This window comes from Fundulus heteroclitus, chromosome 8 (genome assembly GCF_011125445.2).
Source record: "Fundulus heteroclitus isolate FHET01 chromosome 8, MU-UCD_Fhet_4.1, whole genome shotgun sequence".
Taxonomy (NCBI): Eukaryota; Metazoa; Chordata; class Actinopteri; order Cyprinodontiformes; family Fundulidae; genus Fundulus; species Fundulus heteroclitus.
The window spans coordinates 12,275,149-12,301,518 of NC_046368.1; the positions used below are offsets into that span (position 1 = coordinate 12,275,149).

Here is a 26,370-nt window from a genome sequence, read left to right on the forward strand (position 1 = left end):
GCTTTTAAGGAAAAGAGCAACACAAAACAGAACGCAATCGTTAAGTGGAAGTACGAAAATGATTTTTTTTCTTTCAAATAAAAAAAAAGTGTGGTGTACACGTGTATTAAGCCCCACCGAGTCAACACTGTCTATTAGCAACGATTCTCCGCTGTTATAGTTGCAAAGCTTTGGAGTATTTCGCAACCAGCCTAACCAATCTAGAGATTGAAACTTGTGCTGATTTTTCTCTGCAAAACAGCTCAAGCTTTGTTAGCTTGGATGAAAATCATCAGTAAACATCCGTGTTCCAGTCTTGCAACAGATCGTTGATGAGACTTATTATGGGTCTTTCTAATATATGCATATGTTTTGACCTAAACCGCTACACTGTGGTTTAGTGTTGGTGTCCTGGTGGAAGGTAAACCACCACTAGTCTCATGTCTTTTGCAGGTTAAAATTTTTTTTCAGGAATACTCTGTATTTTCTTTCAATTTTACCCAAGTTTCCAGACTATGCCGTACACGGGATGGTTTGTTCAAGGTGATGAGCAGCATCAGTTTTCTGTCATACATGAGTCTGTTGCATGTAGGCCAAAAAGTTAAGTTGTGGTCTCTTCCAACCAAAATGCCTTCTGCGATACTTGTTCTGGCTTGCAACAAACTTTAAAACAGATTTTTTTTTTTTTATGAGCTTATTTCAACAGTGGCTTTCTTCTAGCCACTCTTCCATGGCTGTGATTGACGAATAACTCTTCCAATTGAGCTCTGGCTCTATGCAGCTCCTTCATAGTTCACAAATCTTCCCTTATACACTTTTATAGTTGTATTTATACTGAGACTAAATTACACTAAGGTAAACTCTGTTGGCTATTCTTATCACAATTATCCAAATTTGAAAAATACATGTCATAAACCGATTAAAACATTTCACTCCGATGGCTGAGGAAAGCTACCTGCAAGAGTAAATGTTGTATAACCAGACGTAATTGAAAACTTCTAGTCTTCAACACTATTTGTTCTTTTGTTTGCATTTTTGACACTGTAACTCTGAATTGTACAGGTTCAGGCTTGGGTTAAAATATGGTTTTGTAGATCATTCAGATGACTTACTCTTGGTGACAACCCCCTCCAGGCGGATGATGTTTGGATGGTTAAACTGGCCCATGATCGAGGCCTCCCACAGGAAGTCGCGTCTCTGCTGCTCCGTGTAGCCCGCTTTCAAGGTCTTGATGGCAACTTGGATCTCTCTTTTGCCAGGCAGCCTCAGGGGTCCGCTGCACACCTCGCCAAATTCCCCTGAGGGAAAAGAAGAGACTTTACCGTTTGGCCTCAAACATTGTCGCCTTTATTTAAAACATGTAAAATACCGTCAACGGAAATATTTGCTTATAGTTAAAACTAGCTGCAAAATTCGACCTACACTTTAAACTTGGAACTCCACTTGGTATCAGGTGGTTCCACAATAATATATGAAAGGCAATGAGTAGTTCTGTTCTACTTTTTTTTATTTTAAGAGTAACCACAATTGCAATTCAATTATTACGCTTACTGGTGGATTTTGAAGACAAATACAGGGACTGCCTTTGTTGTGTTAGAGAATCACATCAATATAAGGTGACTTTGTCTGCAAATGAAACATGCAGGTTTATGAGCCTGAGGAACATAACGCATAATAGTTACAGTCTATCATCATGGGAAATAAGGCTTGCTTTTCTCTTGCTTACAACTTTAAGCGATTTGGTGAATGTAGTGACTGAGATTTAATATAAAGCATTCTGTTTATTGATCTGGCCAGATCAGCGTCATGCTTTGAGATCCCGTGAATCTGCAAAGGTATAAACGGAATGAGACAGGCACGCAGATTTTACTCACCAGCACCGATGATCCTTTCAATGGAGATGCATGAAACGTCAATCTCCTGTGCAAATTCGTGTACTGCCTGGTTGGGATCCTCATAAGTGAGGGGGTCAATGTAAGTACGGACCCCAGGGAACTTTACTGCAGAAGAAACCACAGCACAATTTCTATTTAGCACTTGAGCAGTGTCTGCTTCTCTTCACAGCATATAGCAAACTAAGGTTGTTATGACCTCTGCAGGTCATCTGTTGGGTTAGGCTGAGTTAGTTTACCTTTGTCCTGCAACAGAGATTCTGATATGGAACATTTATTTGGGACTTTCCTAGTGTCTTAGATTAAAGCTTGATTGCCATTTTTGCTTATTTTTTTCCTTTCCTTTGATTTGCAAACTACAAAACTAGATTCTCCAATCAGTCAATCAAACAATAATCTATGTGACACATTACACACCTACGTTGACCTAAGTGCGGTACAGATCTACATTTAGGAGAAGAGAAACAAACATAAACAGCAAATGACCAATGAAAAAAAAAAGGTAAAACCGGTAAGTAGAAGAAGTCAAAGACAAATAATAGGCCTACAATTTTAGTTCAATGGAACAGAAAAACCATGTTTAAATGATGTTTTTTTAAAAAAAAGGGACTTAAAATCAGTCGCGGTACAATATATCCCAACAGTCAGAGGAAGTCAACTCATATACACCACTGATTTAACTGACTTTATCCTCCTATAATAGAGACTTTGATTCTTATGACTAAGTAAATAATATTTGAGAAAGATTACATACTGTATGTTTCCCTTACAGCTGTGGTATTTGAGGTAGGTCATCCAGTGAAAATTAGGAGATTTTGCCATCTTCGCTTTATTGTACCTATTAGAACAATTATAATTTGTATTTAGGGCTGGGCCTAAGCTCTCTATATAATTCATGATTACAATGGATACTTGTCAAGGAAAACATGACTATACTGGATGGTTTTCAAGATATGTTTACATTTAAAGGACTCAGGATTTCTAAAGTTAGTCACTAGAAATCCTTTACATGATCCGTTCTCCTTACTTTTAACTCAGAAAAATAACTGGGGTCCAGTTCCCGCTAAAACGATCATCAGCTTCTGTGTAAATAACCAGCCTATGCAAATTAACAAAAATAATGTTATTTTTGCAAGTGCATATCGACCACACTTTTCCATGTGGAGAACTGGTTTGACTGTAACCCATGGTGGTTCCTTGATGCTTTCTCTTGGAACTGTTATACCCATTACAGCTGGCTCAGGAACTGACAGAAGGCTAGCAGGCTACAATGGCTAAAATGTGGACAACTATATCAAAGCTGTCACAACCTATAATGCTTCAGAGCATTATGTGTCCTCTACCAACATGGATGTCAATCAGAAAATAGCTCTTGGCACAAAGCGCTGACATGTGCAATGGTAGTGGACCTTCATTGTTATGGAGATAACCAGAGACATGACCGCAGTCTGAACCCAGTGCTGACCATGAACCTCATGATGTGCACACACTGATATTATTGGCATATCCTGCATATTAGGCAGATTTGGACTTACTGTGACCATTGTGAAAGTGCATTTTTTCCTCTTCAGGATCCTGCTTTGCTTTGCTGTAGCCACATCGCCTGATAAGAAAACAATCATATTTATAACAATAACTCAGGTAAAGCTTTTTTTTAAAAAAAAAAAAAACAACAACCTGAAAATCAAATTGATGAATAATGTATTCCTTTCCCTGGATCTCAAAAGAAGGGGCTGCCTTTTAACGATTTGTAATCAGACATTTTTAGCTGTTTCGGTTTTTAAAAACATTTTCATTCATAGTGTGAATAATATGAGGAAATTAATATTAGCATTTTGTTCATACAAGCTGGAAAATTATATAAAAAGAATAAAATACAAAATTGAAGGGTTAGCATTAGATAACAGTCATAAAAGGAAACCCCAATGAACAGAGAAAAGCAACGAGTTCCTTTAATTTTCATTGAAACAGCTAACCCACATTTCAAGCTGCTCAAAAATATTGCTGAAAATGCTCAGAAGCAAAAAAGCGTTTCAACGCCAGCGTAGGTGTGCGGTTTTCCTATTTCGCTGTCCAAAAAGGCTTTTCTCAACAAAACCAACACTGACTATTCTGCTCATTAGACAAAGATTGATTACCTTCCAAAAAAAAAAAAGGTCATATAATGTTAAAAGATGGATCAAGTTGTCCAGGTTTTTTTTTTTCTGTGCCCACTTACTCTTCCTCTATAATGTTCATGCGAGAAGGCGTATTCGTGCAACCCATACTGCCATAGCCTGAATTGATCTGTATGCTGCATGCATGTTTACATCTGTGTGCATTTGTGCTTTGATACCTCCCGTATGTTGATATTTGGACAAATGGCATCAGAGATAATCACAGATAACCCAGATTAAATAGGCTGATGGGTTTTTAATGTGATCCTACCAGCAAACATAAACACTGCACATGTCAACAAAAAAAATAAATACGGAAATTAAACAGACGTATCTCGTTTGTATTTGCAAAGTTGATTGAATGACAACCTCAAATGTATAAAAAAAATGTCAACCAACTGTTTTGGATGGAGGAGTTTAACAATTCTTTTTTTTTTTTTTTTTGGATGGTTAAATACAGATAAACACAATAAAAAACAAGCACGCACACTTTAGAATCCAGTCCGAATGGGTGGGTCAGCGAGGCAAGAAACGCTTGCAAAGGACGGCTGGATAAACCGAAGAAGGGTTGTCTGTGCAGTGCCTGCTGAAGAGTGCTCTATTAACTGGTTGAGTAAAGAGGTTTGAGCACCCTTAATGCTCAGGCAGTCCTCCAAGTACATACATATAGTACAGTCCACTTTTCCATTAAGATGTGGTAAAAAGAAAGTAATGAAAAAGGGTCATACAGGATCTCGAACAAGAAGAGGGATCCATGGGAAATGTTACAGAAGAGACTGAAAAGTGTCTTATTTTGAAAAGGGAGTCATACAAACTTTTTACAGTAGGTGGAGTGATCACTGAGCAATATGTGTTTATGTTAAGATTTAAATTAGGATCCCCCCACTAACTATATATAGTCAATTTCCTTTTCAGTATGATATTATGCTATGGAAATGGTTGCTCTTCTCCAAATTCAGGACAAATGTGAAAGGTCTAAATCTATTTTACCCAAACAAAACTTGGTGATCTTCATTCATAATTATTCTGCAGATTTAAAAAAAAAAAAAAAAAAAAAAAAAAAACTCACCAATGTGACTTTCTCATGAGGCGTTTGATAATAGGAATAATTAATGCCTCAAATACAACTGATGCACAAAGCTGCAAATTTGCTTTCTAGCTGATAAAATTCACAATTCTGGATGAAATTTGATCTGGTGTGAAAACCTGCCCCTAGGAATTTCCTATTAATATTACTTTAACACCTAACTTATAAAACATTGCTTGAAGACGGCCTCCATAGTGTCCATAAATCAATCTCCAAAGCTCTGATAAGATCTTTGGAGACCCCCACTACAGAAAACAAAGCCTAACAGATCTATTGCAAACAAAATGTGAATCTTGACTGGCCAGAGCTGACTGCTGAAGAATGAGGGACCGACTCAATAGGAAGTGGACAGTGATAACTTTATGGCTGAGATACATACTTGTTAAATGACCATTAAGAGCTTATTTAAAAAGGTCAAAGCTACAATTTTTAATCAAAATGATTAATTAAAAAAAATAGATCCACATAACGTCTAGAGTGGTGCACAATAGCAACATTAATTATACTGAGTAATAAATATATAGTATATAAATAACTGTTTTATAAGTTTGACAGGTCCAAAATATATAAATATTTACTTCTGGTTATGATGCCAACGTCGGCAAGACCAGTATGAACAGTAGGTTGAAGTCACATGAGACAGAGCTCAGGGGTTGCCAGATCATAGCAGCGCTGTGATAGTGCTGAGAAATGGCTTCTTCTCGCCGTTACAGTTCACAGATTGAAGCGGACCAAAAAAGAAGCAAAATGAAGGTGAACGTTGATCAAGCTATTGAGAGTTGATGCCAAATTAAGGAAGCAAAGAGGCTCAGAAGCCACGCGGAGGTTGCCGCTCTCCTTCTGGACAGGGAAGTTAAATGTTTACTAATGCTAACCAAAGGACCGGCTAGCAAACGGTACACCTGAAGGTTGGAACGAGAGCCGGCAAATACGCCACCTTCTGGCTGGAAGGAGTTAAACTTGTTGCAATCTCCTTTGAAAACAAAAACAACGGGGTGCTGTGGTGGTTTACTATCAGTTTACTATCAAATAAAGGATAGTAATGCCAAAAAAATCTTCATATTTTTCTTTTTTGAGGTCAGGTCGGGTTTAAGAGCCTTTGATTTTTTTTAACAGCCATCTATGTACAGTCTAGGAGGGGAGAGACTAAAACAGAATACAATAATTATAAATGTAAGAATTGAGATCCAGCAAGAGTTAAAAACCAGTCGGCCATATTTTGGTGTACAAAACGCACATTTGCAGTAAAACAAATGGCAATAAAAGAAAAGGAGTAAATATCATTAAATAAAGGAGCACCGCAGGGTTATTTAAGACTGCCATTCAAAAGTCTAATTGCAGAAGGGATAAAAGATTAACAATAACGATTTGTTTCTTGTCAGGGCCGTAAGATTCCGCCAACCCGAAGGCATCAGAATAAAGCCCAAAGATAAAACACGTCTTTTTTCTTAGTTAATGATGCATTGAGCCTTCATCCTGACTCGTCATAGTGAGGACACAATTGTCTGCTTGGCACAACTCATTTTTGAGCATACTTTAATTATGCATTCATAATGGCAGCTTTAAAGGGCAGTTTCATCATATTTTCACAGACCTTACATATTCAAAGCTTAGTCGATGTTGATTAATCCCTCTTCTAAATGCTTTTAACTGACCTTAAGAAAGGAGTACTTCTTCAACCAGCCCTAATCCCAGAAGTTTGTCATTGAGGTGTTTTATAATTCTTCATAAGCTCTAAACTCACATACTGCTTGTAGTGATCAATAAAGTTATTTTTTTTCTTTGCCCCCCCCCCCATTCTAAAGGCAACACAATTTGTTGTTTTTGGTAACTATCAGCTACAAGCAGCTAAACTCTTACTATGACCTTCAACTCCACTGATACTGAAGCACTCAATGAAGGTGCTTGTGTCTGCACATATTAAGGTCAAGGGGTTGCACCGTCTTAAAAAAAAAAAAGGCTTTGCAGAGTGTCATTGAGTCTGCAGAAAAGATCAGTGGCTGGCGCGAGCCCCATCTGGTGGGATCCAGCACATCAAACTACCTCAGGAGGGCAGAAAGACATTATTAAAGACCCCCTCTTACGCCAGCTAACACATCTTTGAACTGTTGCCCCCAGGCAGATGCTACAAACACTATACGACATGAACCACTTAGAGTAAGATTTTTTTCCAAACAGCTATCAGCACACGGGATAAAAGAAAAATTAAATAAAGGGATTGGAAGTGTACTTAAAGCTGCGGATTAAAATACACGTTTATATTTAGAGAGTATATCCAATGTTAATGGATGTCAGTACTTTTCCTCCAAACTTTAAATGCATTATTTAACTTCCTTTATTCATGGCTCACCGTCCACTGAGCAGGAAGCCAGCAACCACCGCCAGCAGAACCAGAGCCAACGTGATGGCCACCGCTATTATCGAAGCCTGAGCACGCTCGCTGGTGGCAGTTACTGCCAAAAGAAAAAGATGCGAGATTAGACACACACGGTAAGCACACAAAGCTGCACCTGCCATCTATTGTTGCTCGCATTGTCATGCTCCCATCTCTGGTGTACTCACAGTAAGGGCTTGTCTGGAATTCAAAACGTCGGCTAAATGCACCGTAACCTGCTGAGGTCCTGGCCCGTACCTGCAATGCACCATTATGAATCATTTACATTATTGCAAATATTTGCATATTCGTTCGGCATACTTAATTTGAACTGAATCCTTTGTAAGTCCTTATAATCGAATGGTAATTCTTTACAATCAGTACCTCTTAAAAAGTTCGTTCTGGTGTAATCACAGTGCATTGCAAAACTATTTATACACCTTAAACTTTGAGACCTCATGTCACATTACAACCACAAACTTCAATGTATTTTGTTAGACATGATTTAAAAAAAGCGCAAAGTATGGCATAATAAAGTGGAAGGAAAATGGTGTTAAATTTTTCAAATAAAATATGAAAAATATGGCACTCATATGTATTAAACCCTTTTAATCTAAAACCAACTAGATTTCATCTTAAATACAGCTCTTTTATGAAGGTTTCAAAGATTAAAGAACATTACAGAACCAACAGCATCACAAGGAACAAGGAACGCACCAGACGGGACAGGTGTCTGGTGCGTTCCAGACACCTTTGCCACTTTGAGACGACTCAAAGTGGCAATGTTAATTATAAAACAATATCCAAAAATCTGAACATCTCCCACAGCACTGTTCTATCATCATTTAATAAAACAGCAAACAATGAGCATTGCTGTCACCACAAACTTAACAGGCTGAGCAACAGAGAAGCTGCAACGCCATTAATGAGAACTCTGGAGGAGCTGCACAGTTTCACATAAAAAAAAAAAAGTAGCAAAATCAGTTCAACTATACATTGTGGACTCTTAAAAAAAAAATCTTCCCAACACGAAAGATTGGCAAGAATAATCTATCGTGGCCTACGTGTTGTGAAACACCAACACTCCAGAATAAACGATCCCCCACAGGAAACCATGATGGTGGCAGCATCATGATTTAGGGTCCCTTTTGTTAATCGGGATTCTATTAAAAGCTGATCCATGCGGCTAAATACAAGGCACGCCTGAATTAAAAGTTGTTAGAGGTGCAAAGACTTAAGACAGAGGCAGACGTTCCCATTACAGTGGCAAGACTAAACAGAAAACGTAAGGGTTACAATGGAATAGATTAGATCAAAGCACACTCATGTGCTAGAATGGCACAGTCAAAGTCCAGACCTACAGCAAATAGAGAACCAAGACTTACGAATAGATGGTTACAGTCTATATTCTGTCTGTCTGCTCTTGAGCTATTTTGCTTAGGAGAATGGGCAAATAATTTGATTATCTCAATGCGCATAACATACGTTCAAGTTTGTGGTCGTGACATGACAAAACGTTTAGAAGTCCAAGTGGTATGAATATAGATGACCTTATTGTTTGCATCTTTTTCGTCATTTGCACTTTTACCTGGAAGATGTAGGCCGAAGACGGTTTCAAGCCTTCCACCACCATCTCTGTTTCTTTCGATTTTATTATGGTATAACTGGAGTCCTGATCCTGTAGCAGGGGTAGACAAACAGAAAATAAACCTACTTCATTAACTTGTACTGTCTCAATATGAAGGGGTGTATAAAATTTGTGCACAAGCATTTGTGTTTTCGATCAAATGTTTGGCACATGTATGTGTGTGAGCCAGCTGTGAAGTACGGGTGTAAAGTAAGTGTGTTTAAATCCCTGTGTGTGAGCATCAGTTTTCCAAACGAAGCCACATCAGGTTTAAACCACAACTAAATGCTCCTTCCATTAGGCCCGAGACCATTAGCCGACCACTGACCACAAGCTGCACTCTGTTCTCATGTGAACCTTTAGTCTGACCTTCCTTAAAATAAGATGTTACAGCCAGGCACAGGGAAAAGAAGAAGGGCACAAGAGAAATTGATACGGACGGATATATATAAAATATTCTTAAAAAAAATGTGTTTCAGTAACCAAATTAACTAAATATATTGTATAGATTAATTACTCACAAACTGATGTTTTAAAGCCTCTGTTTCTGTTAAGAACAATTTTTTTTTGCGCACATAATAATGAAAATATGACATTTAATATTAGAATATTACATCAAAAACCCATAAGAAGGTAATTTTAAATACAAAATGTGGACTTAATAAAAAGTATGTTTAATACTTGCTTAAAGGTTATTTTTCAGGTACTTTTAAATGACAAATGAGCCTCACTGGATCCCACATTCTAATTTATTGAATATGACTATATATAAATAAATAAATAAACTGGGAATGCTTAGAAGTTCAGGTTTTAAGCAAGGAATGTATTGTGCACATAATCAGTCAAAAACCTCAAACTGCATAATAAAAAGCACAAAGAGAATCTAAAGCTTTTAATTTTGCTCATATTAGTGTGCAGCCAATCTTTTTGCTTTGATGTGTTTTTATATCAGAGGAGAAAAGTATAAAACAGAAAATTATTTTTCAAGGAAAAAAAACCCAACTAAATATGAGAAAAACCTACATTTGCGGAATAAGAGGTTTTTAGTCAATATGCACTAACATTAACCTTAACAGCTATAAAAATGATACAACAATCATTTATTCTCAGAGCCTTTCAGAGCTTGGAACTTTTAAGACAAGCCATGGGGGAAATACGGATAGCAAGCCTTACCTTTTCAAAATACTTGATCTCGTACTCCAGGATGATGCCGTTAGGGCGATCGGGTTCTGCCCAAGAAAGGGCGATGCTGCTCTTTCCTGTATGGCCTTTCCTTACCACACTTACTGGGGAGGGTGCTGCATAAACATATAACATAATGTTACATTACAGTACAACAGTTTGTAAATATCAATTCATTTTATTAGTAGCAAGGTACTATAATATATTGTTGGAAGGCAATGTGAAAAAAAAAATAATTCTTTGGCCAGGTTTGTCAAGTTTCATATTATTGGGAAAACACCCACACCCCTCCATATCCTTCAAAATCACTAGCAAAGTTGAGCTTTTGCTTCAGTTTTCTTCCTGAAAAAACTCTCAGAATTCAGAATGATTAGAAGTTTTGCACCTCGGTCCACTGAGTTCTAATTTAAACAGAGATATTGGTTCTGAAAGCAGATCAGCCAGCTTCAGGATGTTTACGAGCTGGGTGCACCTGCATCTAATTATGTAATCCTTTTATATCTTGCAATTGAGCAGGTGCATTTTGATGAGGCCAGAAACTCAATTCAGCGCCTGCTCACGTCCAGGTGAGACCGTCTCCTGAAGCAAATCTGGCAACCCCTGAAAATGATCGCGCACTGCCAAACTTTCAACAACAAAAAAAAACAAAAAAACAAAAAAAACAACCCTTAGACAAAAATAACAAAAAATGATCAATTTAGATTAAATCTATTTTTTCCCCTTTTGATTTCACTTTCAATTACTGCTTTTGAGAAAGAGTACCATTTCTATTCTGAGGCCAGGTCGGCCGAGTTGTGTGGGTTTCCATCAATCTTAGAGCCATTCTGTTGTAACCTGAGCTGTTAGGCCATCTCTCAGAGGGACAGTTGGAGAGTCTCTGACACATAAAGAGCTTTTAACCAGGCAAAATGTTCCCTCAGGCAACATCCTGATGGCGTACGAGTGTGAACGTGTGCGCGTACATGCATGCGTGCGTGCGTTCGCGTGCACGTGCCAGTGTCCGTCTTTTGCACAAATGCTAAACAACGTTTGGGTTTCAATAGCCTCTGCAGAACTCCACGGGGAATAAATCATTGCTACAAACACAGTAACTAAATCCTGCGTGGATGGTTGCACATAAGTGTTATCTGCAACATCTTAAAAGCCTGAAACTAGAGACCAAATCACACGCACACACACTTTCACTGCTTAAACAGTATAAAAGGCAGGGATTCAGTGCCGACAGAGGAGGGTTATTTTCCCAGCAGCATTTTGGTTAGCAATCCATCCGTCCAAAAATGGATGCAGTTCTCAGTGCTGTATTTAAAAAAAAAAAAAGACTTGAATAAAGGAGGCCACATAAGGGTTTCTAGTTAAGTAATGAATAAAAGATTTTAGGATTGAAAAATCAACCTGCTGTGACATTCTGCACACAAATATGCAAATTCCTCACAACTGAATTCTTAGGGGGGAAAAAACGGAAATGATAAAAGCTATTTTTAATACATAAAAGTGGAGAAAAATTGCAATGATAAATGTCAGAGTTTTATCAATTTGAAAATGTATACAGAGGAGGACTATTGCATCGGTATGATTGACAAAGATCTTGAATGAGAAATTCATTGTAACTCCTTAAGACAACATGGATTTGCGCCTTGATGAATAAAATGTATTACATATAAGAGATCCAATATTTGCGTATCAGACCCAATACGTAATCATTTTTGCTCAAATGAATGATGCCAATGATACAGATGCACAGGGATGGGTACTTTTCATATCTGAACCAAGTTCATGTTCGGCATGGAAAAATCGCCCACTGTTCTACTCCATCAAGGAGGAAATACACCAGACGTGTTGCGACGCGCATGCGCGGCAAAGCAGCATATGTGCGTCCTACGCTTAGGTTAGCTTTGCATTCAGTCAATAAATGTACACTAGAAGCATAATATGTGTGTATTTACGCTTACGTGACGCCTAAATTAGATTGAAGTTCTAATTTCAGATGCGTATAGGCTTCTGTTTGCCACAGCATGTCTTTTTCCCGTTTATTCTCTGCCAAAGTTCACTTCCGAAAGTATCCCAAAAGTCGAGTCTCAGTTCGGCAACAAGGTGGCAGAAGTCCCATTGTTGACCCTGCCGATTGATGGGACACACTCATTTTTGCTGAGCTCTCTGCCTTTCCTCTCGCAACAATTCATCAACTAGAGAAAGGAAGGCCAAGGCGCACCTTCTATTTGGTGCGCTTTCCATGCATGTGTTCTTTTCAGAACAGAAGTACCGCCTTCTGAAGTCGGTAGTACTGACGGGATTCCGTCGGTACCTGTAAAAGTACCAAATTCAGAACCCATTGCTACAGATGTAACAGTCGGATCAAACTACAGATCATATTTTTGGCTACTGTCATTTTGGAAATACTAGCTTTCCGCCATAAACAAAAAAAAAAGCGAAACATGGACCTCTCAAATTGTTTATAAACAGATGTATATGTCAACTTTGCTAGATTACCTAAAGTTTAGACATTTGAGACAAGCTGGTTATTTAAACCAGCTGCTTCTAAACAGTCTGCTACTGCAGCAGAGGGGTGTACTTGCTTTGTATTATCTTTACACACATATCCGTTTTTTGTTCATTGGTTTCCTTTCACATTTTTTTTTATTGTTTCCATACTATATGTATGTTGTCATTACTTAGAACTTTTTATTTAGCTATAAACACCTTATTGTTAAGAGAGTTCAATTTTCAATGTATTTAGAGTTTAAAAACTGGATGTGGCTAAAATCAGTATTGGCAGGTCGATGATTTACAAAACAGCTAATCTAAGATCACACACCAAATCTCAGGTCCTTGCTTCTTAGCAGCAGTTTTAATATAAGAGCTTTGATGCGAACTGAAGAAGAGAAAATGGTGACAGAGGAATGGGACACTTTTGTGAAGGAGAGGCGTCAACGGGAGCTAAAATGGTGAAAGAAAGACGAAAGTTGGTGAGAACACGAGGAGACGTGTTGAAAAAGTGTTGGCATTGCCCAAGCAACACGTTTATTTTAGCAACAGAGAAGACAGCATGAAGAAGCGTCTTTGCTTAAACACTTCCGCTACCTGTTACATCTGCTAATGAGAACCTTCAGGCCACTAAAGCGGAACACAGATATGCCTCAGCTGCTGGGACTGTGTCATCACGGCAGACATTATACTAATTCTCTCTTTGCTCTAACCATAATGGTGACAATAGCTATTTTTCTTAAAGAGAAAGCTTAGAAATGGGTGAGAAATGACGTTAGTTAAATGAGTACAGGCCCTCCTCCTGATAAGCACATTATTAGAGTGCTGAACATAACCCTGTCAGACTCCTATCCATCTTCACCATCACAAAAATCAATACAGACCTTAGACTATCTGGTTCATTATTTTATAATGATTATTGGATAATGTCAAAAAGATTGGGGCACAATGAATCAGAGATGAGGGAAAGAGATGCCTTTATCAGAACTTTAACCTTTTCCTTGCCTGCTCTTTTGTGGTAATCTTAAACAAGCACTGTAAAAGATGACACGTGATCAGCATTCATTGCATCTGTTAATCAGATGCATGTCTAACGTGTTAAGAAAATCTTAGTATAGAACACATAAACATACACGTTGAGATTTTACCCAGGAAAGAAACACAATAGGTGGAGGTCCAAAAGTCGCCCCCTCGTCTTTTGGCTGATTTATTTCCATTTTCCCATGATCTCACAAGCAATATGTTACAATACAGTTTAACCTTCAGAACAAATTTATTTTGTTCCAGCAGCCTGGGGTAATTTATTTCCCCATTTCCTTATTACAAACGAGGGAAATTAAAATGTGTTCCTCTCCCACATCCCGCCAAAACATGCTCACCACTGAAAATCCTAGTGATTTTCTATATAGTGGAGGGATCGGCAACTCCAGTCCTTAAGTGACACTGTCTCGCAAGTTTTTTGATGCATCCTTGTTGCAACAGGCCTGAATCAAAAGAGAGGCTACTGACAAGGGGGCCTGAAACATGCATATGTCACTTTCCACCCAAAGGTTGGGATCAATAAAGATAAAAAAAAAAAAAAAACTGGCACGGTTAGCGTTAGGAAACAACTCTGATCCATGCTCATTTTGGAGACGGAGGAAATTGCCGACATAGATGGTAAAGTTGTGACTTGCAGCCAGGCTGCATAATGATTCCCCTCAGACATCAAACTTTAATCATGCATGAACTTTATCATAAGCATTTAAAACTGCAGTGTTATTAATGCATGCACTGCTCATTTATAGCTATACATGAGGACCATTTTAAGTAAAAAAAAAAAAATGCCATGAACCATCTTAAATCTTAAATGTCTGCACATCATTTTATCGATGTTTCCTAGCATCACTTTCCTCTGCCCGATGATCACCAGGGTGACGTGCCCCACACATTCACTAACAGATAGTTGGGAGAAGGTGTGCGGGGCGACCTCTCCTTCCTCCTGGTCTACCTCCCGCTGCAGAATGTCGATCTGAACCCAAAGCCTCACAAGAATTTCAACACGGATCCCCTGTGAGGCTGTCATCCCAGTTTACTTTTTAAACAAGCTCTTAGTAACAAAGCTAAAAAGAGTTTGCTGCTACTTTCTATTTGCCCTCTCACGTGTGTTTTTGGCTCATCACAGCCTCCTAATCAAATACATTGGATTCCAGCATCCACTCTTTATATTCTGTATGTAAGCCAACGATAATGGTGAACACAGCTACAGAACGAAAATGCATAGTTAACAAGTGGAAACAATGCATCATAATTTATTTGATGAATAATCAACAATAGCTTGATGTGAATGTGTACATTCACATTTCCACACAAATAACCAAAAACAAATAAATTGTAACTCGTAACGTACCCATACCAAGTACCCATATGTATAAATGTGGTTTTATTCCTTGTGCATATACAGACTTGCAAAATTTTACTTTTTCTCCATAAAAAAAGCTTTAAAATCAAACTTTTTTTGTAAGGAGGTAACTTACTTTGTTAAGTAATATGTTCAACATTCCATTTAGAAATGGGTCACATGAAAAAGGGCAAAAGGACTTTGCAGGCATATTCACATTAAATTTGGTGATATTCTTTAAGAATCTACAGTAGTTAAAAAACATAAAACAATTTGTTGCAGAACCAGATTCCAAAAACAACAATGAGACAGCTAATATATTGTCAAAGCTGGTTGTTTTGTGACCTTTGCTTCACCTATTAAAAGGTGAAGCAAAGGTCACAAAATATAATTTTTCCAATTGCCCCCTCCTCCCCTCCCCCCAACTTTGCTCTCAACTTTCCACATTCCTCGATCACCTTGTTACAACACTTCATTATGCAGCAAGACTTCAGAGAAACTGTGAAATCACCCATGTCATGGTTTCCTTATCACATGTGACACTTTGCACACATCAAACAGCAGGTCCTCCATGTCTTCCTGGCAGTCGGACTGTTTCTCGCTCCCATGTCCCCCCCCCCCCCCACCCCCCAGGAGTTTTGTCTCGTTTGCTTTTTACCCCCATAGGCAAAACAAGGTCAACAAGCACGGGCACACAGACTAACAACAAAAATTAGACGGCATTCGCTGACTGCAGTGATCAAGGTCCTCACGAGGTAATTACTTTTGAGTAAAAAGGCTGGTGGATCAGAGGGAGTGGATCCGCTCATTACAAACATTGCTTCTGGTGTAATGTTATTTTTATTGGCACCGACTGTAGTGTTATCAAAATGACAACAGCAATCAATGCTCCGCTACTGATGAGGCTACAACACTTTTTTTTTTTTTTTTTTAGTTTCAAGGATGCAATGGAGTCTTCCAAAATGATCCGTATCCTTTGATCCTTTTCCTATTTTGTCACATTACAGCCACGAACTGCTCTGCATTTTTATTTTATTGTATGTAATGCACACACATAAATTAGGGCAGAGTTGTGAAGTTGAAGGTAAATACTAAGAACTGTTTCTTATTTGTTTTTACAAATAAGTCTGAAAAACATGTACTGCATATGCTCCCTTACAACTACTGCTGCAAGTCTTATGAAGCACGTCTCTATTGGCTTTGCATGTTTAGAAACAAAATTTAGCTCCGCTGCTATTTCCAAAATAGCTCTAGCTCATGACTAAACTGATCCAACCCACTCCGCTGTGGCTCTTACTGTATGTCTGGAGTTGTTGTGCTGATGTTTGGTGAACCTCCACCACAGCCTCAAGCTTTCTATCGTGCTGTAATGTATTCTACACAAAGAAAAAATGTCATTTCCTAATTCAGTCCTAGTTATATGAAGATAAAACGGCAGGATGTGGTTATAGCATTAACAAACAAAGCTGACAGGTGCACTTTTTAGAGGCTGTACAAGCACTAGCCTCACATTTTACAGTTTGTTTAGATTAAAACTGGTTTAATGAGATTGTATCGTGGTATTGATCCCAAAGTGTTGAATCTGTTCAACTTTACTGATTTTATTGGCTTTTTGCTTTCGAACAAAAACATGCAAGTCCAGTTCAGAAGACCATTTCTTTAAATCATACTATCTCTGTAACATTGTTTCCCCCCCACCCCCAGCTGCTGTCATTTCCCTTTGGTGCAAAACCTTGTGCAATTAAATAACTTAATCATAATATATTAACCAAATTGTAATGCACATGGTTGATAAGTCTTAAATATACTCAATGACATATAAGGATAGAATTAAAGGTGCACTGGGGTAATCTTGCTTTCCTTTCATGTTCTGTCAGATACAAAACCATGTCTACTAACAAACCTGAAGCACCGTTTTCCTTTATGGAAAATGTTTATCACTTTTTATTTTTGAATAAAAAAAATAATTTGCACACAACTGAGTCTAAATACGTTGTCATCCTATGTAAAAATTTAAAATCAAGAGGTTGGTCCATTAGCCACGAACCAGGATTGGCCAATTTACACTTGACGGACAGGTCAAATCCAGAAAAATCTATATTGCTTTGTAAAAAAAAAAAAAACTGCAGAAATGTGTGGGGGGCATTCCTGATGCAAAGATAAGGCTCATCTTGATTAAACCATCATGAACATAATTCATCTGATTTCAATAGCTCATGAGTAATAAGCTCATGAGGGACATTCTTTTCTAAAAACAATTGAGAACACCATCAGGTGGTAAGCTCGAGCCTAACCCTCACATTTGCCAAGGACCTGCATGATTTATCTGTCTGCGTCTCTAGCGTGTAATCTAACTTAATCCCAAATCTCCATTTGGTCCTGTTACTGGCTAATCCAGCTACAACTTCAATAACCTGAATCTGAGTTTTATAGCCTGCCGTAATCCATTCAGTCCGCTGACAGCCGTAGTGACAAGACATTTAGAGAACTGTCAGCAGTCCTGACTGTTAGACAGCCATCTGCCTCCGTCTGTATCTGCAGGCCTTCAACACATACCATATCTGCTATCTGCCCTTTTACAACCACGACTACTCCTACTGAGGCTTCTACTGACACTACCTACTCTTCTTTAACTCCCAGCATGTCACCTGTTCCAACAAAATACAGAAAACCCTATCTTGCCACTAAATGCCACTTTGTTTCTTGTGATTTTTCTCCAAATGGAGGACTGGAGGAGAACCGCAATGTCATCCAAGCAATGATGAGATGCATAAATCAAGTCAGTACTTGGATGTGCCATAATTTTCTTCAGTTGAATAAAAACAAATCCAAAGTAATGAAAAGCCTAATTTATTACAACTAGAACCCACTGATCAGGCCCGGAATCTGTCTGTAGTGATGCACTAAGACCGGAACCTCCAGAGGTACCTAAATGCAGTTACAAATTTCCAGGATTAAAGAACTAATAACCCATCAGGATCTAGGAAACGCATCCAACCGTACATCTTTAATCGAATGGATAACTGTAATAGTGTCGTCTAAAAAGTCAATGAGGCAGCTGAAACTAATCCCGAACGTTCCTGCATGCAGCCTTGCTAAAACTACCAAAGTAGTTCTGAAGTCCTTTCACTGGCTCCCCGTATCTCAGAGAATAGACTTTAAAATCCTTCTGTTAGTCTATAAATCACTGAATGACTTAACACCATATGCAGTGGTTACATCAACCTTCCAGACCATTCAGATCTTCTGGATCAAGTCTACTCCAGCTCACCAGAATCCACACCAGCCGCGGAGAAGCAGCATTCAGTTTTTATGCTCCAATAATCTAGAACAGTGGTTTCCAAAGTCAGTCCTCAAGGGCCGTTGTCCTGCATGTTTCATGTGTTATCCTGGTTCAACACAGCTGAACCTAATGAGTGCCTAATTAGAAGGTCTCTGCAGACCTCGATGACAGACTGAGAAGGTAAATTGTTCATTTGAGTCAGATGTGTTGGAACAGGGACAGATCGTAAACATGCAGGAGACCGGCCCTGGAGGACTGGAGGTCGACATGCCTGATCTAGAAGAAACTCCCACAAAACTGCTTAAAAGTTGAAACCGAGTTAGTTTAAATCAAAGTTAAAACCCCAACTGTTTACAGTTCCATTTGACTTTTTTATTTAAACTAATACCTGAAAGATTCATTTGAGCCTGTAGTCCAATGTTGTCTTTCCTTTGCCTTATGCTAATGCAACATGATATTTCGTCCATTTTCTTTTATGTTTTCATCAGACCAAAAATTTTTAATCATATTCTGGCCAAAATGTGCTCAACAAATTAATTTTCCTTGCCTTTTGATTATCCCATTTCATTATGATGTACAAATCAGAAGAGTATGAACAAATTATAAAACTATATAAGTGCATACTTCCTATTAAAGATGAGATATGTTACTAAAGCCAATACGATCTCTGTTTTTAACTTCAAAAAACTTACAGGCATGTTACATACCGAGCTAAAATCAGACGTTCACATAAACTGGAACTCTTCTAAATACCAGAGTAATATATAGACAGGGTTGGGTTAAAGGTTTTAGTTTTCTCCTCATGATGCCATCTGTTTTGTGAAGAACATGATACTTCCATCGCCCTACTTAACAGGTGGGATTGTGATTCTATGATTGGAAGCGTCCTTCTTTTTCATTCACAAATTTACATTTACAAAAACCAAGGTAAAATAATCATTTTTGGAACAACGGAAGAGCGATCAGTAGTTAGCACACAGCCTTGGTTGCTTCAGCTAGTAATCACTGATCAGGCCTGAAATCTGGATGTAGTGATGGACTCAGACCTGAACCTTCAAAAAGGCATCTACTTCACCGTCCGTACTTCAAAACAAGGTCTTGTTTCCTGATTGCATTTGCAAACTGCAGTGAAACTTTTTGTTTTATTGTTTTGCTTTTGGCAAAATCCACTTATCAACCCATCTCAGTACAGGACTCGTTTCATTTGGGAAAATGACCCTGTCTCACCAGCTTGCTCAAAACATCTACATAAGGTATTTTGCTTTTGTGCTGGAGGTGATTCAAATTTGAGACCAAAACCCATTTATCTCTAGAACACAAACGCCATCTCCTTCCTAAAAGTTATTTAGGCTAAATCCCCAAAATGTTTACACTTGCATACAATTGTTTGAGCAGATGAATGAGGCACCCTCTCGGATCTGGAAATCGTACCCAAGGACGAACCGGACTTGTGGAGGTCCAGATGTCTTGGCTGATTTATTTTGATGTCACACAGGGAAACAAACGAAACTGGTTCTCTGAACTTTCCCAGATTGTTTAAGGGGCATAGGAATGTCCTGTCTAATTATTTCTGTCATTCCGCAAACCTAAATCCTTTTGGTAATGACAACTGACGTATAGCAGGAAAAGATTAGTTGGATTTAAAGTCAGACAGTGAGGAAAGTTTATACATATCTTTTTTTTTTTATCTGATTTTAACATTTTTGTCCATTGTCCAATAACAGTGTGGTCTATTGAGTTTAGCTACTTTACCAACAGAGTTTCGAGACATTTGGTTAGGAATGTCCACAAACACTTCACATGAACTACCAAATTACAACAGGATGCAAAGTCCAACCACAGAAACAAAAACACTGGACCACACTCCACACATTGGCAGCTTTAGGACTCTGATCACTGTCTGCATCTTCTCGTTCCAACTTACAGGCACAAACTGAAAACCTCTAACCCCATGGTTAAGACTGTCAGGAAGTGAACCAATCAGTCAAAGCAGATTTTACAGGCTGTCTGTGACTGCACAGCCCGGAGTGTTTTTGAAGCTTCAAAAACTGACCTGGACAAACTTGGTGAAACAGTGACATACATCCGTTTTTGTGAGGGCAAGTGTGCGGAGCAAGATCTTCCATTAATACAACAATAATCCACGGTTTACTCCACATCTGAGAAAGCTCTGTAGGACCAAAGAGGAGGCTTACAGCAATGGCTCCAGGCCCTGTATGAGCAGCCAATAAGCAAACTTACCGATTAAAAAAAAAAAAAAAAAAAAAAAAAAAAAAAGGTACAGTCAAAATTTCCTGATGCATTTCAATAATCCAGGTAGAAAATAATAATAGTTGTTCCTCTGCACAGGTTCTTCTTTGTTGAAACGTTTCGTTTCTTCTCCAAGAGACTTCTTCAGGCTGAGGAGTTACATGTAAACTCAGCCTAATAAGCAATGCCATTGCATAGTGGCCCAACAAGTGTAACGGTGACAATCAAAACTGATTGCTCACGTGCAAAAGAGGACCATCTGCCAAACAGCCCATCATTAGTACTCTGATGGCTGCTTATAGATCAGCATTTGTAAGAGGGAAACAACTGGACCCAGAGGCCTCCACCCCTACCCTCTATGGTGAAAAGCTAAAGAACAGCTTATCAGCCAACAACGCAGTAGCAGTTTGGAGGACCCAGGCTCAAATCGGAGGCAACCGGACTTTCGTTCAGTTCTTTCTGAAAACGTTTCTACACCTATCCAGCAATCTTTGTCAATTCTGGCGACCTCAACAGCTTCTTCTACTGGTTTGAAAAACATTCAAACCTCTACCCCATTCACCCATATCCCACTCCCACACAAAATAACTACCTGCACCCCCCACCAACAACTCCACAACCCCTATCCTCTCTAAGCCCCCCGCTGCACTAAAGACAAACTTAGTGACAGTATCTGAATTACATCCCAAGCCCTCTGCTGTGCCCCATGCAATTTGTTACTGGACAAACAGGTCGACAGATGATGCAGCCAAGTTGGGACTTCAATTCCTCCTGGACTACCTCAACGCCCAGGGACGTACACCAGTATACGTTTTGGGGACTTCAGCAAAGGCCTTCAGCACCATCAACACATGCATCCTCCACCAGAAGCTCACCCAGCAACCTGTCAGTTAAAGGTATACTATGCAACCGGGGTTGATTTTCCAGCGAGGCTCCCCCCAGAGGGCGAAAGTAAAAGTGCACTGTCATAAAGATGCTCAGCTGTTCTGGTTCCTCCGTCAAGCCAGGCGCGGTTGTTTTGAGCTTAGCAGACAGGCGAACACAACGAAAAGTGGAAAAACGGCAGTACAAACAATGACTAACACAGTGAAGGTATGAACATCAAGCTTCTTGCAGCGCTATCTTGGCGAGGCGGCCGCGGCCGCCAGTTTTATTATTATTACCTTATAATAATAAAACTCGATATGCTTGCATGTTTATTTGACGTTAACACGCGGTTCTTTGTTGTTGCTTTCGCGTGTGCATATAGTGAATGGCAGGGCAAAAACACATGGAGTTCTCACAGTAAAGCGAGACTTCTGTGGGTGCGGGCCGTGAGCTCTTGCAATTGCAAGTGCGGTATTTCCCCCACAGACCCCCAGGGCGGCCGAGAAAACCTTTGTTCGACCTGAAATGACTCATTTAATCATCCAAATCGGTATGGAACACATTAATTAACTGAAAAATGTTGCATTGTATGCCTTTAATAACCTGTTTCCTTGCTGATCGACAGAAAGTGAGGCTGGGGAGCATCTTCTCCTGCCCAAGAACAATGAGCACCCTCCATGTTCTCCTTCCTAACTCCTCTTCTCTCTTAACCCAAAAAACTACACCTCAATGGATCCTGAAGTTCACATATGACACCGCCGTCAGTGGTCTGACCCAGGATAACGAGTCTGCAGACAGGAGACAAATCAGCTGGTCCATGGGTGTGGACAGAACCACCTGGAGCTTAACCCGCTACATAGCAGCATTTGCAAAAACCAGCTGCCACAGAGACAGTTCCTTCCCCCAGGCCGTCTCTCTGATGAACATAATGAAGATCTTACAGCCTGAGTCGTCACCTACTCTGCTGTGAAACAAAATAAGGACATTAAACTACCAAAACCTTTCTTTTTTCCCCCCTTTCCTTTACATAAAAACACATACACATACATGCACATACTTTTTCTTTTATCCTTTATTTAATTTCCTCTAAAGTGTATATACGGTTACTTAATGCCTATATGTTGTGGGCATTTGAAACCGACGTCAAATTCCTTGTTAGTGCACACAATCTTAGCCAAAAAAAGTAGATTCTGATTCAGTACTTCCCTACCTACAGGTAACGTATTCAGCCAACTGCTTTATCACAAGGATTTATCATTGCTGGCATGCAAGCAGAATAACACCTGCTACCTCACACAAAACCCGTACAGACGACAGCTTGCAAAGCAGGAACATTCATTATGCCACATATTTCTGTGAATCTTGTTTATGGAATGTTTCCCCCCAAATGAAGGGACCAAGCAGCTTTTTTGATGACATATCCAAAAGCAATGAGAAAAAAAAATAAAAAGTACGTCGCTAACATGGACAGTAAATAAGGCGAAAATTAATACAGCGACAGATCTGTTGGACAAATACTGTGATAACTTGATCATCTGGAGTCTTTGTTTTCACACTCAGCTATTTCTTCCTGGAAACAGACTTGCTGATCTACGTTGGCAGATTAGTTTGAACATAGAAAAAAAAGGGCTTGGCATGAAGTAATAATTTTCTATTCTATGGGAGAAAGCACCATTATGGCTTATGATTTTACCATACTGGGACGTACATGAATCAGAAAATTGTACCAAATAAATTGGAATATAAACTACATGTAAAGGTGGGATGTAGTCCAAGAATGCTCAGTAAGTACAAGAGAAACGAGGTGCAACGTACCTGCCTGATTGGTTGTCACATTAAGTGTCACATACTGCTTTGCATGGTCTTTGGCAAGCTCCGACACCCCGTTGACAGCCTCCAACAGGAAGCTGTAGTTGGTGTGCGACTGAAGGTCAGCCACCATCACCGAGGTGTTAGATAGGCCGAGTCTGCGTGGCAGAAACCGCACGTTGGGGCCGCACTCCTCCAAACCTCTCCCATCTGGTAAGACGCGTCTGCACAGGATGTTGTAGCGGACATCTTTCCTGCCTCCCGTCTCCATCGGAGTGGACCACTCCAAAAAGACGCTAGTTTCGTTGACATTGGAGATTGCATTCCGTGGAGCTGAGGGAGGGCCTAAAAGGCATGGAGATAGCAAGTTAGCAATCTGATTAACTAGATACAGCAGAGTAGTGTCCTAAAGGCAAAGGCCGGGTTTTGCAATGAACATAAAACTGAGGATTAAGGAAAATAGTCCTTTAAAACGGACAAACCTTTAAACTCCCAATATCTACTGTTGGTCTACCATTTGTGAAACTGTCAGCTGCACCCAGAGCCTGATGGCTCATGGCTACATTTTATACAGCCATTTTTTTTAACCAGGGTGTGCTGAAGCGAATGTTTTCTCCTGTTATATGAAGATGACTCAACCTGTTGCAGTGCACTGCTGGCCAGCTGGTTTAGCAGCAGATACGGTGCTATTCAATGGCTTTACAAAAATTCAGCTATTATCAAATATTTCCTGTTGCAAATACACTCACATTCGAAGTGTGGAAACTAAATTAGCGTCACCCTTCATGCCTTTAAACTACCTGAATTGCTGGGTAGCTCGACCACTTTGCTGTCTCTAATGAACAAAACAGCAAAAAGTGTAACAATCCACACAATGAAGAGTTAAAAATTACTCCTTACTACGTAAGTGGTTACTGTGTATTATGGCTTACGGCTGTGTCAAAAATGCATTAATCTAGTAATACTATACTTTTTTCCCCAGAATGCACTTTCTACTGATCTGAGAGAGGCCCCTATCTAAATATTTAGAAAATTTGATTAAAAACCTTTTTCCCCTCAAGGCTATGGTTAAGTCTATCTATATACAAAAACAAAATCAGATAATTGTAGAAGATAAGATTCCTCTAAGTGCAGTTAACATGTTTGAATAGTATTACAGCAAAAGGTATTTCTCAGTTTCCTGCTTAAAAAAAAAAGAATTAGACCAAGTTACACATTTATTCACTGTGTGAAATATTTCTCTAAATCCTGTAAAACTAGTACTTTTCCTCAACATCGTTATGTCAATAAAACCAGTCCTAGCATAATGTCACATATTAAGTGAATTTGTGTAAACAAAATAAGTGTTTAATTACGTGTGCAGGCCATATTAGGATGGTCCGAGTCGATCTTATAGTATCCATCTTCACAGCTGCAAGTCGTGGCCCCCATCTGCCTGGCCACACTGTGGGGTGGACATTTACTGCAGGCTGAAGACTCCAGCTGTGAGCGGTAAAACCCCATTTTGCACACTGAAAGAGAAAAAAAAAAGTCTGACATGAGGATTTGAGGGAGGGAAAATTGAGATGAGGATGAGCCTTGCAAACAGAATTAGTAGGCAGGCCTAGGGAGAGAGAGAGAAGATTAAGAAAGGAGGACTAATGCAAAACAGTCTTTTTTTATTGTTAAAATAAGTTTTTTAGTTGGAATTTTAAGTTTTCTTTCCATTAGAGATAAGGAGTAACGAGCCTGAAAAGGAAACAAGGATTTGTCTCATTTTCTACTTCCGCCTTTGTTTCTTTTGAAGTCTGATTTCTTCTCATGTTTCTCTTGGGATTATTCTTTAAGTGAACCCACACAGCCTTGGTGCATTGTTCATGTTGTATTGTCTTCATCAAACAGTGAGGCATTTCCCTTACAGTTGGTTTTTCCACCCCATTTCAAAGGCTTCAGTTCAGCAATTTACAAGTTGCACCTGTCAAATTGTTTGCACTTACATCTGCGGCACAATAATGGCACCCTGTGTGAAACACATACAGAACGTAAACAACAAGCAAAGAAACTGTGCACTTTCCTCCTTCAATAATAAAAAAAAAAAAAAAAAAAACACGCTTCCGACAGCTGATCTAAGTGGGGCAGGTAGACAGGAGGGCGACACAGTTGGAATTTTAACAGCCAAGAATACATCAATCTGTCGCCACCGTTGCAACCTGAGGCACACCAATCACTGACTTAGAGCTTCTTTCTGATTTTGGAGGATCCCTTGGACAGATGCCAAAAAGTAAGTATTTCAGCTGTGGATGCCACCAGTCTACTGATAAGAATTAGGGAAAAAATATGTTCACAAATATTTAGTATTTAAGAACCTACTTTAAAACAGAAGCAAAACATACAGTGCTGTACCATGTTAATTCACTCACATTGAAGGGTCTTTGATTAAGAACAGCCTGTCTAAGGTTCTGACAAAGCATCTCAATTGGATTTGATTCCAGACTTTGACTAGGCCACTTCAAAACCTTTTTTTTAAGCCAGCCGCAAACTGGCGTCACAAAAAGTTTAGGTCACAAAAAGTTTTGTGACCTAAACTGGCTCTCGCTGGAATCCAAATGTGTCTTAAATGGCTTTGTTATTGTTTCTAGACTGAAACACGTCAGTCACTAATTTTAAACCTATTTAGATCTGCATTCCGTTGCCTTGTACCTGTACCTGTGTAATGACAATAAAGTTGAATTTAAATCTATCTAAAAATCTGACCATGATGTGTTGCTTTTTGGATATCTTTCATGCGTCATCGTGTTCTCTTAGAGGTGCTATTTGAGCAAAATGTGTTTAGCCAGTGTCACTGAACTAGGTTTTCCAAAAACTGGTTTTGATCGCAGTTGATTCGTGATTTACCAAGGGAAGAGACTTGAAGAAGGTTTGATTATAATAACTTTATCGCCAAATTAAATGACTTGTTAAATTATTGACAAAGCTTAAATCCGTATAATATCGCAGTTTGCCGATTGATCTGAAATGTTTGAG

The 26,370-nt window shown here is 39.1% G+C and overlaps 1 protein-coding gene across 1 annotated transcript in view; it reads right to left on the bottom strand.

Moving 5' to 3' along the window:
* The window catches only part of LOC105919527 (ephrin type-A receptor 5), a gene marked incomplete in the record, with an annotated part of 77,750 nt that overhangs the window by 12,574 nt on the left and 38,806 nt on the right, over positions 1 to 26,370 (bottom strand). Inside the window, 9 exon segments of the mRNA XM_036140115.1 lie at positions 1,092 to 1,277; positions 1,854 to 1,979; positions 3,407 to 3,474; positions 7,465 to 7,567; positions 7,677 to 7,746; positions 9,077 to 9,166; positions 10,289 to 10,413; positions 23,374 to 23,712; positions 24,723 to 24,878. Coding sequence (XP_035996008.1) covers positions 1,092 to 1,277; positions 1,854 to 1,979; positions 3,407 to 3,474; positions 7,465 to 7,567; positions 7,677 to 7,746; positions 9,077 to 9,166; positions 10,289 to 10,413; positions 23,374 to 23,712; positions 24,723 to 24,878 — 1,263 coding nt within the window.